The sequence below is a fragment of the Xiphophorus maculatus genome, chromosome 22 (genome assembly GCF_002775205.1).
Source record: "Xiphophorus maculatus strain JP 163 A chromosome 22, X_maculatus-5.0-male, whole genome shotgun sequence".
NCBI lineage: Eukaryota > Metazoa > Chordata > Actinopteri > Cyprinodontiformes > Poeciliidae > Xiphophorus > Xiphophorus maculatus.
Window position 1 is genome coordinate 11,641,689 of NC_036464.1, and position 16,048 is coordinate 11,657,736.

The window sequence follows — 16,048 nt, forward strand, 5'->3', positions numbered from 1 at the left end:
AGGAAGTAAATCTCACATATCTCACGTTCTGCACAGAACTTAGACCATTTCCTTCAGCTTGAGGCTTACTGGTTGGAAGGAAGTGTAATAGCAACCAGCCTGTGGAGTAATGTGACCTAATAATGGTTGCAGGAATCTGTCCATACACCAAAATATAGATTAAGGGGTACACACACGAGTCACAACCTGTAACTTGTTTCTAGACCTCTAAATAGCTAGTGAACTAAAGAAAAAAGGAAGCATATTTTATTGTGCAGTAGCAACGGGTCATCAAAATGGAATTATTTGGAAATTTTGAATTTTCTGCATTTTTAGACTCTAAGGACAGATTGCTCAAACTCATCAAGTAGTAGTTCAAAAGTAACAGCGCCAAAAATTAAAAAGACAAACCTATTTCTTTCTATATTTGGATGAAAACACATAGTTTGCTTAAAAAAAAAAAGTGGCATACTCTAATTCCCAGGGTATTTTTTAACAGTCCAGCTCATTGTGTTATTAAAATACATTGCTCAAAATAATAATAAACTGCATTTTAAAAACAGACAATAAAATATATAGTATGTATATATATCCAATATATTTAATCTTTTTCTGATATACATTTTTGAAATATATTTATTTTTCAATTTGTACAAAAGCAAACATCATTGTGAACAATAGTCACTTAAAGATAACAACATTATGGCGTCTAGATTTGCCTCTTGGCTCAGCCGTATTTAACTGACAGATGGTGAATTTTTACTGAGCTGCAGAATATTTGCCACTGGCTAAAAGTTTTATTTTGGAGAGTAAAATATGGAAATCTGAAAGGTATGCAGAAGTAGCAACTGTCCCATTTCACCTGGTGCTTGCTGTAATATAACTGGCTTCTTCCAAATGTGAGATTAACCTCTTGTTAAATATTTGAAGTTACAGTTGAGTTTTTATTTGAACCAATACATGCATTCATGGATACAATTGAAAAACACACAGAAAAATTGCTTTTACAGATGCATGATGTTAATAAAATCATGTTTTAGCTAATTCAAAAATAATGATCTCTATTGACCTACACAATATTGTAGTAAGAATGGTAGGAATTGATCTACCCAGCTGTGCAAACAACATTTCCCTAAAGAAAAAAAAGCAACTTGAGGGTATAATTTATGAAAAATTGATGTAAATCCAGAATCTCTGTTGGCCTTTTTTCCTCTCTTCACTGCAAATAGGGCTTAAGAACTTAAAATCTGACATCGTTGTCCACAGGGAGTGGATGATGCTTCCTCAGAAGGGTCACTATCCATGAAGCACAAATCTTGGGATCAGGTTCATAGTCGGAAGGTAAGCCATCATCTGTCCCTGCCTCTAGGTGCTGCTTTGATGCTCTTAGCTAAGAGTCCCCTGGTGGTTGAAGCATTTACTTTGAAATTTTAGGGTTCAAAGCAGCCAGCCAACACAGTTAGCTGATGAAAGAGGATTGAGTTTTTTTTGTCTTTTTTTCTGAACAACAGCCATTGTTACAGCCAGAGCAATCACAATATGCTACAATAAGTACATTATTTTAAACCAGATTAAGATCAGTGGCAAAACATTTGCAAAAAAAATAATGTTATTTAACTATATTGAACTAGACTATCTTGAATTCAATACTTCAAAACATCTCATTGAGATTCAACCTTGTTATCTTGGACAAGCTGCAGCCAGAATGCAAAGGATTACATTTTTTCTTCAAGGATCTGTCTATCTTCATGGGTATTTTTTTTCCCTCCAATAACTGCTGCAATGCATGCTTTACATTTCTTGATGCATATGATCGAGCTCAAATTAGGAACATAAAGAGAAAGGTTTGTGATTCATATGTTTGCTTAAACATTAAATATGATGCTGGTGGCTAAATTAAAACTTGGAATATCAACCAAACATAATGTTTAATTATATGTTGTACAGGCATTTAGTCAGAAGTAACACATATAATAATAGCATTTCCAATAAAAAAGCCTATTCTTTGTCTGAAACAATATTTTACAGATGGAAATTATAAAGTGAGTCCAAGTTTTAGGCCACAATCAGGAGACAAGTCTAAACTGAACCTCATCATAACTAGTTGTAAAAATTCATAGACTCAAAGCCACCAAAACAGTTCATCATCTTCATTACTGTGGTTAAAATTTTGTTCACAGTACTATGTTTTTTTCTGGTTATATATAATATAGCATAGTGTAATTTCTGGAGACTGATTTGGTGATCTGTGACTCTTCAGAATGACGAGTTCACCACAGTTGCAAAATAATACCTCCAACAAACATCAGGCACTAGAAGGAATTTCCTGAGAAGATTGTGCTAAAACCAATTTGCTATTATTGACCTCTCATTCTGAGCTATTAGATTGTCCACCACGGTCTTCTTTTGCTCACCCATCTTTAATATTAGAAGAATTTAATATCAGAAGGATCACTGCTTGTAATTTCTATACATTTATTCTCAAATACCTATTACTCGACTCTACTAAGGCAACCATTTGCACAGTCTAGAATCCGTGTGAACGCTTGATGATATTGAGTTTACGCAGTGTGACATCTTCAAGTCCTTAATTTTTTTTTATCACAATGTGTGTTTGGCTTGGCACTTCCTCTATGCAAAAAAAAACTTTTCTAATTTAGTTTAGTTCAGTTGAGTTTGGCACCAAGGGACCACAAGTCGCCCCTTTTTTTGAGATAATATTGTTAAAAAAGTAATGTTAGCATATCTGTCGTTACAATAAACTAACTCCATTTTTGGTCCCCTGGTAGGGTTTTATAGAGTGCAGTGTCAGAAAAAAAAAGTAAGATTTTGTTCAATAAACAATTATTTTGGAAATACCGGTAAATGAAACTGCTCTTTATTGTGTTAATGCTTGAGGTTACCCTTCCCTGTAAACATATGCTTTAAGCTTTAGCCGGCATCCACTTTTAATTTACTCTAGATACTACATTTCCACCTTAATCTTTAAACTATCATTAGCTAGTTCTGACTTAACTAATGAGCTTACTTTCATTTTCATTTGATTGTTGAGGAAACATGTCTATGTTATCTTATTATTATTATTTGTCAAGAGGAAGCAAGACTCAAATAACTATTAATAATAAAATTGCTATAGCTACAGTTTATATAGCAATAGTTATTATTATATTTAAAAATAATTGATGTAGTTTTTTGCAAAAAATACTAACTCAAGTTGCAAATATATTTTTTTATACGTTGTGATAAACTTTTATATTGTTTTACTTCAGTTTTGTTTTTAACGCCACATCTCTATGAAACCAGATTGTTTTTGTTCATTTATCAGACCATCAGAAGTTTAGGCTTGTCCTTAATAAAAAACGTCATAATAAATAAAATTTAATAGCAATTTGTATGACTTTGGTAGCAAAAAAAAAAAAAAAATGCTGCAAATTGGTGATGTCATTTAATCAGAATGAAGCAACAATGTCACATTTGTCAACACTGGCGCACATGGCTAAATATGTGTGCCAATGAAACATCTTAACATTATTGTTTGTACTGTTTGCTAATATTGCACAAATCCTTTGGGGATGCAATTTTTCAGGATTCCTGAGCTGTTTTCCTTCCTCAACATAAAGTGAATGTAATTCAAAGGCAGAAAGGTGAACACTGTCAGTTCAGTTATAAAGAGGACTAAAGAATCAAAGGAGATATTTCAAGAAGCAGAAATCTGTTTTGGCAGATGCTTTATTTTGAAAACAGTCTCACAACTTTTGTGGAAGCCTTGGTTTCCTAACAGCATGTTTGATTTCACCCTGCAGTGCTCACCAGTAGTGTTGCTGTTTTCACTGATTGTGCCAACCAGCCCTGGGTTTGTCTTAGATTGGAACTGTTACTTGGAAATATTTCTGCAGCATAGGAGTATATTTCAATCTTGGCATAATTCAGGTAGTTTAAAGAAAGACAATTAATCTGTCATTCCTACAAGGTTTTAATTATACAAATGTTTTGTTTGGACTGACCTAGCTACAGTGGTGTAGCAAGGTTTACTACAACTATACTAAATAATAATTGATTTTAGAAGACAGCTTTAAAAAATTAGGTTTTGATTTTATAATAGGTGAAATAAATCTCTTTGTTTATCGCAACAGGAAACAGAATTATTAAACAGCTAAAATGGCAGAAATTACATATTAGCAAACAAAATTTAAAGAAAAAGATGTGGCACACTAAGCTTTTGTCAGTAAGTATCTTGTCGCAAAAATGTTTTAGCATCTTATTTTTCCTTTCTTGTGTTAATGCTAAATTGCTTAACATAGTGTGACAATCTTACATTATTTCAGTTTTGGACAAGGTTGGGGTTCGTTTCTTAGAGTTCACATTCAACAAAAAATTATTACCTGCTTGAAAGCCACCGAGTTCTTACTTACACACGTCCCATCTGGTAAAAGAAGTATGGTTCATCTAAAATTTTAGAAGCTATCAGAAGATGCAGCTTGCAGTGTTTTCTAATCATTTCAATTACTTTGGTGTTTGCAATGTAGTCTCAGAAGCACCACATTTATCAGCTTCATCAAACTAACCAGGAGTGCAGAATTTAATTACGAAATCTACTTATTTATCTGTGTAAATAATTCCAAAAATGGATAATGGTGACAGGGGGGTTCACATTCCTTTTAGATGAATATTAACAAGCATTAGCATGCCGCAGTCACCAGTCAGAAAAGCTTCTGATTCTGATACCTGACTACCAGTGACTCATTTGCTATGTCATTATAAGTTTATGATGAAATGCCTTCCAGCTTGTTTGGAGAAACTCTGCCAAGCTATTTTAAAATGCACAGTTGACCTTCAAGGAAATGACGCTGACGACATCAGTATCTATGACTCCCCGAGCTTCATGCAGGTCCACATGTCATGAAACCATTTTTTTTATGCTGATGTATTGCTTTACAGTTATATGGAATGGAAAAACTAAAAAAAAAGTGGCGATGGAAAAAAAAAAAGAACAATTACAAAAATATTTGGAAAGAGGAAAGATTAGATTAATTATAAAAGCTCTAAATAATAACAGCACATTCTTAAATATAGACACATTCAAAGTTTTGTTAGAACAGAACAACAAAATTCCTCCCATGTCAACAACAAAGAAGCAAAACATTAATAGTCAAGAATCTGCGGCTAACACTACCTGGACAAGGGGCAGTGTTATTGCAAACCCTTGATTCTCTTAAAGGGCCGCTGCAGTGTGTTCCGTATGGTGAGACACATGTTCTTGTTCGCACGTGCGACCCTTGACCACATGTTACAGAGCATGAGCTCCACTGGGACCACTCCTCTGCACCTGATTCACCTGTGTGGGAGAAGGGTGACACTAGTTAAATGCAGCAATACGGTCCTGCGCACGGCTTACGGAGCGTGGGTGGGGCAAGTTGGGCTGGGTTGAGTAAAGTTGGAAGGGGCCAACATGAGTCACGTTGGGGTTAGAAAGGGGACTCTAAAGATTTACAGAAACGCTATTATACAGTCTGTGCCACCTTTATGTGATCTTTGATGAATACTTGAACCTAATTCATCTGACTTCATATTTAATTTGCATGCAGCACATAAGTGTTTTTGCAACTGCGATTACAGAGAGTAGTTGCATTAATTATGTTTGCAGTGTCGCAGAGCTGTGTAAATTAATCAGACTTCTACCAGAAAGTAAAAATGTGTATTTATGCAAAGATCACAGAGAAGGTATTACAGTAGACATCAGGGATACATCTAACTTTTTACTTCATTTTTTTTAAAGAAATGCATGCATTTTGGTAAAACTGAAAGCAAAACAAAAAATTTACAAGAGTGTGGTGACATGCAAGAAAGACAACATCTGCAAAAAATAAAAAATAGAAAATGGAATTTAATGGTGTTAGTTCAGGAAAAAGGGTTTTAGAGAAGGATTCCCTTGCACTGCGGTGAACCATCTATGTTTAATGACATTGATGAAAGGCTATTGGTTTTGAAACTTGTTTTTATATGATGACCTTGTTATCAAGGAAAATTATAACTTTAGCAGTATTTTTTTTTTTAGCAGACATCAACCATCTTCAAGTTTGGGTTAGATCTTTTCTCAAATTTAGTTCAAATTGTGGTGCCAAAACGTTTCTTTGAACCACAAAGAAGGGAGACTTCTGTTTCCACGGATCAAGTTTTTAAGACTGCATGATTCCACAGTTATGTAAATCTGTATGCAGACTGCGGACAAAGTTACCAAATAAATTTCTTGATGGGTATGTAAGTAATATAGGAATCCCTATGGGGCCCTTTGTGATTAAAAAAGGCCTTCAATGAAGCCATGTAAATATAATGAAGCATTGAGATGAATTTCAAATTCCTGATAGTCTAAAGGCAAAAGGAATCATTTAGTGAGAGTTGTGGAGACATATTCATCAGAGTTGTCACCAAATTATTGATGTCTGACTATGTCAAACCCCCAGGTGAAGTATTAATTTTCTTTGAGGCTTAATGTTTGAGAGAAACAATTTAACACAGAGATGAACATTTTCTTTTAGTTGCAGCTCTGAATACATTTATGTCATTGTGAGTCATCAGACTGGATCAGAATTACAAAAAAAAGAGAAAAGAAAAAAAGATACGGTATGCTTTTAACTTGTTTCACGGGACACAGATTCAGCCAAATAGGATCTTAATCCTGCCTTTAATTTTTGGAGATCATAAAATAGACTGAAAGGTGGATCAATTTGTTCAATGAGGCAGTATAGGGAGAGTAAATCGGGTGAGGATGAGAAACAGAAAAGCCCAGCAATGTGACTCAACAGGGGAACAGACACACCTGCGGCGAATGGAGAGGAGGAATGTTAATGAGTGTGTATTAGTACAGGCATGTATGTGTTGGATGTATAGCATTTTATAAATCAAAACGGTAATGAAAGGAAAGACGGTTGTCAAACAATGACAGAAATACAAATGGATCAACCCATGACAAATATAAAAACATTTCCCAAAATCAACATAAGGAAAAAAAAATCTTAATAACAGTTATATATAAACCCACCCATGTCAGAAAAAAAAGATTTTTCTAACTAAAACACAAAAGAACTTAAGTCTGAAAACTAAACATCGTTGGTTTAATTTCTGTCAGCCTTATTTTCTATTTAATTAAAGTTAGAAAAGTATAGGGTGACATGTCATAAGATGCATTAAATGAATTTAGATCCCTTCTGGCTTTAGCAATGAATTTGATGCTACACTTGATAAAGCCACAAAGCTTCAGTGATTGTCTAAGGGTAGCATCTATCAGTTCACTTTTAGAAAGTGTTTAATTTTTGCTCAAGGGTCTTTTTTTTTCAAATGACATTTCATTTATTGTGTCTAGGAGGAAATGATTAACCACATCACTTCCTTACTTTCGAACTGCTGTTTAATTAATGTTCTTCAAAAGGTCTGTGTGAATAAGCCACTTGTCACCTCACTATATGACAATAAAAGAAACATTCACAAAAAATTAGGCTCTAAACTCAAAGTAAATACTCATGAAGATATGGGAAATTTATTGTCCTTAATTTTATATGTGGCGTTTGAGAATGGGGAGGAAAAAATAAAAAATGCAAAACATTTCCACTTGAAAAGTGCAGTACAAGAGAGAGCATGCATGATGAAATAAATTGACTTTAGTTAACAAAATAAAGTAAAGAAACATAACTATTTCATTACCAGTTTGTGCCATAAATTTAGCAGATTCAGCTTGCTCCTTCAGGGCCTTTGTGTCATGAACTGATCGTGGCCGCTGACTTTTTACTGTATGCTCTCCGATCATTCCATATTCTATGGGACAAAATAGAGGTTCATATGAAAGCTAGGCTTAAACATGATCTTCTTAAAGAACAAAAGCTTATTACATTCTGTTTTCAAGATATTTGAAGCAAACTGCAATACATGGCTAGAAACAAAGACCACACAAGTTTTTTTGTTTTCTTTTAAAAATCTTGTTTTGTTCTCTCTATGGCATAGAACAATGCAACAGATTTTTAAGGGTGAGTTGGAAGTATTAATTGAACTTGAAATCACAGCGAAGACATATAGAAAACATGCAAGTAATTTCACTCTGGTTTAGAAGAGTCTAGCAACTTATTCAACCAGCTACAAACCCGCCCTCCTTCCCTCCCTCCTGTACACCCATAAAAGAAAACAAAGATAAATGAAAGTAAAAATGTGTAAGCCATCAGAAAGCCACATAGGAAGGGGGTCATGGACATAGCATGCTATTGATCCACGGTTTCCTCAGTAAACTCACATTTTCATTCAATTCGTTTTGGTTGACCAAAGCCCAAAATATAACCGTATACAAATGTATTCTGAGCTGTATACATTACAGTGCATGTCCTCTTTGTTTCCCACAGAGGAACAAAGACACAATGAGAACAGTGCAACAACACTGAGAAAAGTGATGCTAGTAATAATGTGTTTGGAATTTGCATCAGCTGTTTGAAGTAAATTCGAGACAGCGATCAATACTTAAATAGCTTATGCAAATTATTTGTTACTTCAAGTTTTGATTTAAAACTAGCATTACTTCTGGCAGTGTGGGCCGAATGGGATGATTTTGTCATTTGCTGTTTGGCAATACACGTGATGCATTAACAACAGATTCACACATAACTTATGTTAGTACATCAGACAGTACAATGCATCAGCCAGTGATATGGATGTTTAAAGTCTTGACTCTTGTTTAAAGGGCTGGTACAAAATTTTTGAAGTGAGGTTCTGTCGATGAATATAAGTGATGTATATCTTACCTGCAGTAGTTAGTTCTCTTGGCCAATAAGGTACCAAGAGCAAAAGTGGTTTATGTGCAAGTCAGTTTATTATTGATTTACAAAGGAGATGATAATTATTTACACAGTGAATGGAGGCAGAAGCAGTGCAAGGCCAATTATCTTTCAGAGTGAAACCCACATCAAGAATGAAACCAAAGGCTTTTGTATAGAGAAACCGATTAACAGTTGTACGAAGGGTAAAAAAATGTATGAAATTAGTGTACATTTTAATCACTATTGTCCGTTTGCTTTTTACAACATTTTAACATCAAAAAATTACTTTATTATGAATTAAAAGTGTTTAGTTGATAACTTTGCTCTGTTCTCAGTACAGACAGGAAAAACCTTGGTGGAGCACTGCCTCTAAAATCCTCTTCTGTAAATATTCATTAGCTTAGTCATAAATAATCTCCTGCTCCAAATGTATTGATGGTTTTAAAATAACTAAAATTGAGCTTATATGAACTGCTTAGACATTTTTTTTACTGGATTTCATATGATAGATGTTTCTCTTGGTCTTGGTCCCTTCTTGGGCTGGCTATTATTTAAAGCCATTTTGGATTTATACTAAATAATGATGCCGAGAGAATTGTCCACTGCAGGCAAGATATGAACTGGCTTCATAGTTTTCATCAGAAACTCTCTTCAAAATATGAAACTGCCTCAGATCCCTGCATTCCCCAACTTTCAGACAGCTAACATCTTCTGACTTCTATGTTCACAAGGTATAAAATGGGCAGTCAGTCATCTCATATGATCTATTCATTATTATTTCAAAATGTTTTAATAAACTATGTGGTCACAACCAGAAGAGCCAGCAGCCCGACAAAACAAGTGGTATTAATCTGCTTGTGTTAAATAATGTTTCCATAATTGGAATAAGGGGGGAAAAAATATGATCCAACGTCTAGTTAAAAGACACCACTTCTCTGGAGTAGCACCGAGAAAGCTGTGTTTGTGTTTGCATAAAGAATGAGAATATTACAAGGGTATAATGAAAGGAGGAAAAACCCACCAGGTAGAAACACCACGGCTTTTTTGATGCAGATAACGATCTTCATCACTATAAGCTCATAAAGTACCCAGCTTCAAAGGCATGCTCAAAAGGTCTTTGAATCTGAGTTGATTGTGTCCGCATCTGTTTTGCTGAAATTAAGCTGAAAGCCTCTGTGTGAACTTGTGTCCCCTAAAAGAGAAATGTGCATCTGTACTGATGGCTGGAAAAGCAGCAGGCAATTGAACTAATAGCCAGATGTGTCAGTGGAGTTAACCACTGCAGACATGTATCTCTTCTTCAGTACATTCTGTAGTACCTGGTGGTGTCAGTAATTTTCTGCCAATTTTTTCTTTGGCAAAAAAAAAAAAAAAAAAAGTCATCTTGAATTTTTCCACATTATAAGGAAATCTGAAAAAAACAAGTGAAGTATTTTTTCAATTAATTTCCCCCAAATAAAGATAAATGTATGATTCCATTTTAATTATTTTAATTTGTGTAGGTGTGACAATACTCTCAATTCATCTTTGCCTCAAATTGACAACAGTTGTTACAGGTTAACACAGTTTATTTTTGGGAAGGTCAATGCAAAAGCAGCACAGATGAGTGTAAAACAAAAAAGTTAAACGGTTAGGTTAAGAGTTCAAAGGTTAGGTTAAGAGTAACCCTTGCAGAATTCATTGACAATAAAAAAAACATCAGCCTTACTAACCTTCCTTATCTAACACTAATTACAAACAAGGGAAAATACAGCTGAGTATGGAATTTGTTGATAAATAGCTTTTTTGTTTTCATTTTTCTACACATCTTCAACATCAACCAATGATTTCAGTGCATTTTATTTGGATTTTACATGGAAGACCAACATAACATAGTTCATAAATTTAGAGAAAAAGGAGAATAACATACCATAGTGATCATTTTTATTCAACCTCCTTTAGTATAGTACCTCAAAATAAAATGCAGTGCAACCAGTTTCCTCCAGAAATCAGCAAATAAGACTGAGATCACCTGTCTATCTGATCTCAGTATGAATACAGTTGTTCAGTTAAAGCTGCAGTAACTTTCGTTAAAATTTATCTTTTACATATTTGATTGAGCTGTCACAATGTGCTGACAGTACAATATGAGACAGATAAGCGAAAAAATGTATAAAGTTGTGGAAAACATTTAAAGCAGGGTTATTTTAGAAAACACTATGCAAAACTTAAAAAAGTCAAGGAGCAAGAGAAAAAGTGTTGAGCGTTAAGGAAGAAGACATTCTGGTCAGATAACAATAAAACTGAACTCTCTGGCAAAGCAAAAAAAAATAGCACTGTACATAAACCTTAACACACAACCACTATAGAGCAACATGGTGGAGGTGTTACTATGCTATATTTTCAGATTTGGGGGCAAAATATTTTCAACATGTAGATGTTCTTTACCTCTGGCAATTATGTGCTAGTTTGATTTGGTCTTTCACATAAAATAAAATAAAAAAATCTCAAAAAGGGAATTGTTGAAGGTGTTACTTTTGCAAGTCACTATAGAAACATTTTATTATATTTACCAAGTAGCAGTTTTTCAGGAAGTGGCTGTTGCACTTTGAAATGTTTGCTAACATTACTTGCTTCAGAATAGTTTTAATTTTTTTTCCATGATTATCTACCTCAGACAGTCATTTATCAACTCTGTTACTAACATGATATTATGCTTATGGTCAATCTCATGTGATTTAATTCTACTCCTAACAGTGCATGATGAGCAACACAAGAAAAGCAACATGCAAATTGTCATCCATTTCAAGCTTTGTAAGATATTTAGATTCCAAACAGTAATTACCCGCCACACTCTCTATGATTCAAAGGTTCTGACATTTGAGTAAATATATCTACAGCAGATTGGACAGGAGAATAACAAAAACCTTACACTAACTACAATCTGTTAATGCAGTGCACGATTCGTCTCAACTTTTACTCTTTTAGACTGAAGATACTTTTCCGTAAAACCAAGATGGTTTTTGAAAGCCTACAGTTGAAGGAAAAGAAACAAAGTGTCAAAAAATAAAAGAAGAAAAGTACTGAGAAGTATGGCTTAATTGAACTGCTTAGATTGTAGTTAGGCCTGTGGCCATGTGACGGTAAACATGAGAGATGAACGAGAATTTTAATAACCGGAGGGGTGAGCTGTTGTCATTTGTCAAAGCAACATAAGACAATGATTCCTCTGAGCAGTACAAGGCAGAAAGCGCAGGTGATGCATATACTGTGTCATTACTAAGGAACATTTTTACTGTTCTTGGCTAGCATTCAAAACTTATGAACGATGCACTTGTAAAGAAATTAACTTTAAGATTTATGAGGTATCTGTCATTCAGTCAAAACTAAACAGAATACTTATTATCGATATCCATCAGCCTTAACACTTCAGCAACAAAGGAGAGACAATCACATTCAGACAAATCCATCACATAGAGCTTTCTTTCCTTTTGTGCGGCAAAAAAAATGACGTATTTACTTTGTTTTGCTTGCACTTTACCTCATAGCCATGAATCATTATATCAAAGACAGAAGTCTCAGAGCTACAATGGTGTCCCTGAAAACGTGCGTCATTAAGCAAATTGGGGAAAAGAGGGATTGCTCTTCAATGCTCATTTACCAAGGATTTTTGGCATACATTTGCTTAAAATAGTAAGACCATTTGCATATACAGGAACTACTGTATCTTTTCTTCCTTTGTAAGCTCATGAACATAAAATTAAGGTCATGGCAAATTATGGCAAAATTCATCTTTATTTGTTGGTTTATGCATAATCAAGGAAGATTCTGCATTAAAAAAAAACATACGTTCTTAGACTTTGCATAAACTTTGTGCATCAGTTTATCAAATATGGAGTCGGTGACATATAGTACTCTGGGAAAAATATGATCTACACATCACTTGCAAACATTTTAAACAGCAGAAAATTGTTCAAGGAGTTTGTCTCTTGTAGAATGTTGGTAAAGTCTTTCAGAAACTAGGACTAAAACTCTCAACACTCATCAAACTGCAACCACTGGCATCAGCTATATTCCTCATATAATGAGCAATTTTTACATGAAATTAAAGATACAGGGGCAGTTGGAGGGCATAGTCCTAAATGTCAATATTGCTGTTTTAATTTAAAAACAGCAATGAATTAACACTAATTTGGCCTCAAGAGCCAAATATATATATATATATATATATATATATATATATACTGTGGATAGATAGATAGATAGATAGATAGATAGATAGATAGATAGATAGATAGATAGATAGATAGATAGATAGATAGATAGATAGATAGATAGATAGATAGATAGATAGATAGATAGATAGATAGATAGATAGATAGATAGATAGATAGATAGATAGATAGATAGATAGATAGATAGATAGATAGATAGATAGATAGATAGATAGATAGATAGATAGATAGATAGATAGATAGATAGATAGATAGATAGAGTATAAATAAATATATATATAAAGTGAAACAAATTTAACAGGGTAGTATGACCTTTCCTTTAGATACAGCCAGCAAGTCAAATGGAGAGAAAACTAACTTTTTTTCCCCAATCAGCTTCACAAGCTGGTCTTCAGTAGTGCACATGTTAGCAAAGCTCAAAATCACATACTGAAACAGAAACAGCATGGCAGTTGTGGAGCATTGGAAACAATATAAAAAAAATCTTTGGCTAAAACATAAAAAAGAATGTCTGTTCAGATTACCGGCTACCAATGCCCGGCAACAACCCGGTTACTGCTGGGCTGCAAACACAGCAGATGATCTTGTTATAGCAGAATGATAACAGGGCTCAGAATTTGAGGCAATAGTGTTACATTTGCTGTAGGCTCACAGGAGCCATCATCGTATTGTCAGGAGTTTTTATACATGAATGTTACTGGACAGGATGATTCTTCTTCTGAAAAATAGCTTGTTGACTATAATTCCCTTTTAGATTTATTCCTTTCCCAACACAGCTCACTGGAGCTTTTAGCTAATTAGGAAATATACATAAAGCAATCTCTGGGCTTGATATAGCTAATGTCTTGCTAATAAAAACACTCACTATGTTCAAACAGAGTGAACATTTCTAGGGTCTGTGGCTGTGGCCCTCATTGAAGCTTTGATCCGCTACGTGCCGCAAATTTTAAGCTGAGGCTGACAGCGGCCACGCCAGGTGCAGAGAATCCAGACGTAGACATTTTATATCCAGGTTCTACTTCACCTTGTGGACACGTTCCATGTGTAATTTTATTGAAAGGCAGTAAAAGCCAGCCCCATGTCCAATGACTGATGTGTCTAACCTTGCATGAAATGAGCCTTTACTCAGAAGCCACAACGAGTAGCTTTTATCTGGGGCGCTTCGCTTACTGCCTTCCCATGCATTCCTGACTGACTGACTGACTGACTGACTGGCACAAATGCAGGTTTTAATGAGAGGCACTTCATTGCTACTGCACTTTGAAACGGTAAAGTCCCTGGAAATAGAGAGAACGCTGCACACAAATGGCAAAGGAGAAAACCTCCTTAACCTGTGATTGTCTGTGATCCATTACTCAACTCTTGCTAAGTTACTGGGACTGAAAAAAGTGTTTTTGTTTGAAGTCACATGTTGGTATTGGGTGCTGAAAGTATATTTAAGGACACATTTATTGTGTTAAAAGCATAGGGGGATAGTTTTATTTATTTATTTATTTATTTATTTATTTACACCAAACAATGTTGAACAATTAAAATAACCATAGCAATAAGATTAAGCTAGCCATCTGTCAGTCTAAAATTCTGAGCAAAAATACCACAGCTTTTACCCTTTTTTAGTAGAAGCACAAAAATAAAGCATAAGTATTCTCACTTTACAAATTTCTTCAGATTTTGCTATTGTGTCAAACTAAAATGCTTCATCTTATATTTTTTTATACAAAAATATTAACTAAATATATGAAGCATTTTAAACTGATGATTTCAGTTACTAAGGTAATTACTATCGAAAACAATTGTGCCTTCTTGTTGACTCATCTATTAACCAGTTTTTGTATACAAGCAAAATCTGTAGTGCAGATTTATCCAATCAAGAAATCACTTCTGACAATGTGAGGCTAAGAGATTTTAAAATAAAACATATCTTGTTCTGATCTAACGTAATGCAAACGGCTCTCAAATTGATCAGTCTGGAAAGGATTGCAAAGCTTCCAAATCTTTTGAACTCCAACAAACTACAGCGAGGGACATTAAAAGCAGGCATAAAAAAGCAAAAACATTGTGGACAACTTTCACCATAGTGACTGCAAAGTCAAAATTAGCTCTAGCACAAATTTAGCTGCAAACAATATTGCTGCAAACAACATTAACTGAAAAAGAACAATATCTAAAGCAGCGCAGGGCCCACAACAATAAGCAAAAGACAAAAATAGGCAAAAAATAGCATTGCATCCACTGGAGAGTTCCGAGGAAAAAATGTCTGCTCACTAAAAGAAATGTATGTCTCACATTTTACAAACAGCACATTTGGAAAAATATTCTAAGGACAGGCATGCCCAAAATAAACTTTTTTGGAAACTATGACCCTTGTTACCTCTGGGTAGTCAATCGCCAACATTAACAACTGTAGAAACAGAGTGACGGAGTATTTAATTAGCTTTTTCTGTAACTATTGCTAGAAAGTTTGTCTTACAATTTATGGTTTGAAAAAATTTTTGGAAGTCTGTCATGATCAATAAAAAGCAATAAAGTCAGACCTTATCTTGAATTTTTTTTCCAAGTATAAATCTAAACGCAACTACATTTGGCAAAACAGCAAGGATAGTCTGACAAGGAGAGAAAAGAAAGAAAATGTACTAAAAACACATTCCAGTGTAAAGCAACTACAAACGAGAATGCATAAAAAATGCAGTACATAAAAAACATTGAATACACATTTATTCAAAGTGCAGATTGTGATTCTGTGTTTTATTTATTTCATGGTTGTCAGCAGCAGAATAGCACATCAATGTCATTTTGATGCTAAGTAAACAAAAAGAAAAAGAAAAAACTATTGTTGGATGAAAAAAGCAAAAAATATGATAATGAAAGACAAAGTGATTATGATGTGATGAAGACCCATCATATTCTGGCACATGAGTACACTTTCACTTCCAGGCCATCCAATCATAATAATATGAAGTTCATCTTGGTGTCCTCAACATATCTCCTTTTTGCCACTATCCCATCTAACTAGGACCATATGCTTGAGCCAACGTAAAAAAAAAAAAAAAAAAAAAAAAA

General features: G+C 34.3%; 1 protein-coding gene across 8 annotated transcripts in view; it reads right to left on the reverse strand.

Annotated features, from left to right (window-relative positions):
* Positions 1-16,048, reverse strand: part of adgrb3 (adhesion G protein-coupled receptor B3) — a 132,329-nt gene that overhangs the window by 68,128 nt on the left and 48,153 nt on the right. For 6 of the 8 annotated variants that reach the window (XM_023327285.1, XM_023327283.1, XM_005807626.2 and 3 more), the window contains exons 3-4: positions 7,678-7,788; positions 5,153-5,314 (exon numbers count right to left, since the gene is read on the reverse strand). The exons of 1 other annotated variant lie outside the window; for it this stretch is intronic. In XM_023327285.1, the coding sequence (XP_023183053.1) occupies positions 5,153-5,314; positions 7,678-7,788 (273 nt within the window). The remainder of the gene's footprint in view (positions 1-5,152; positions 5,315-7,677; positions 7,789-16,048) is intronic. One more of the 8 variants, XM_023327284.1, reaches the window with a different exon arrangement.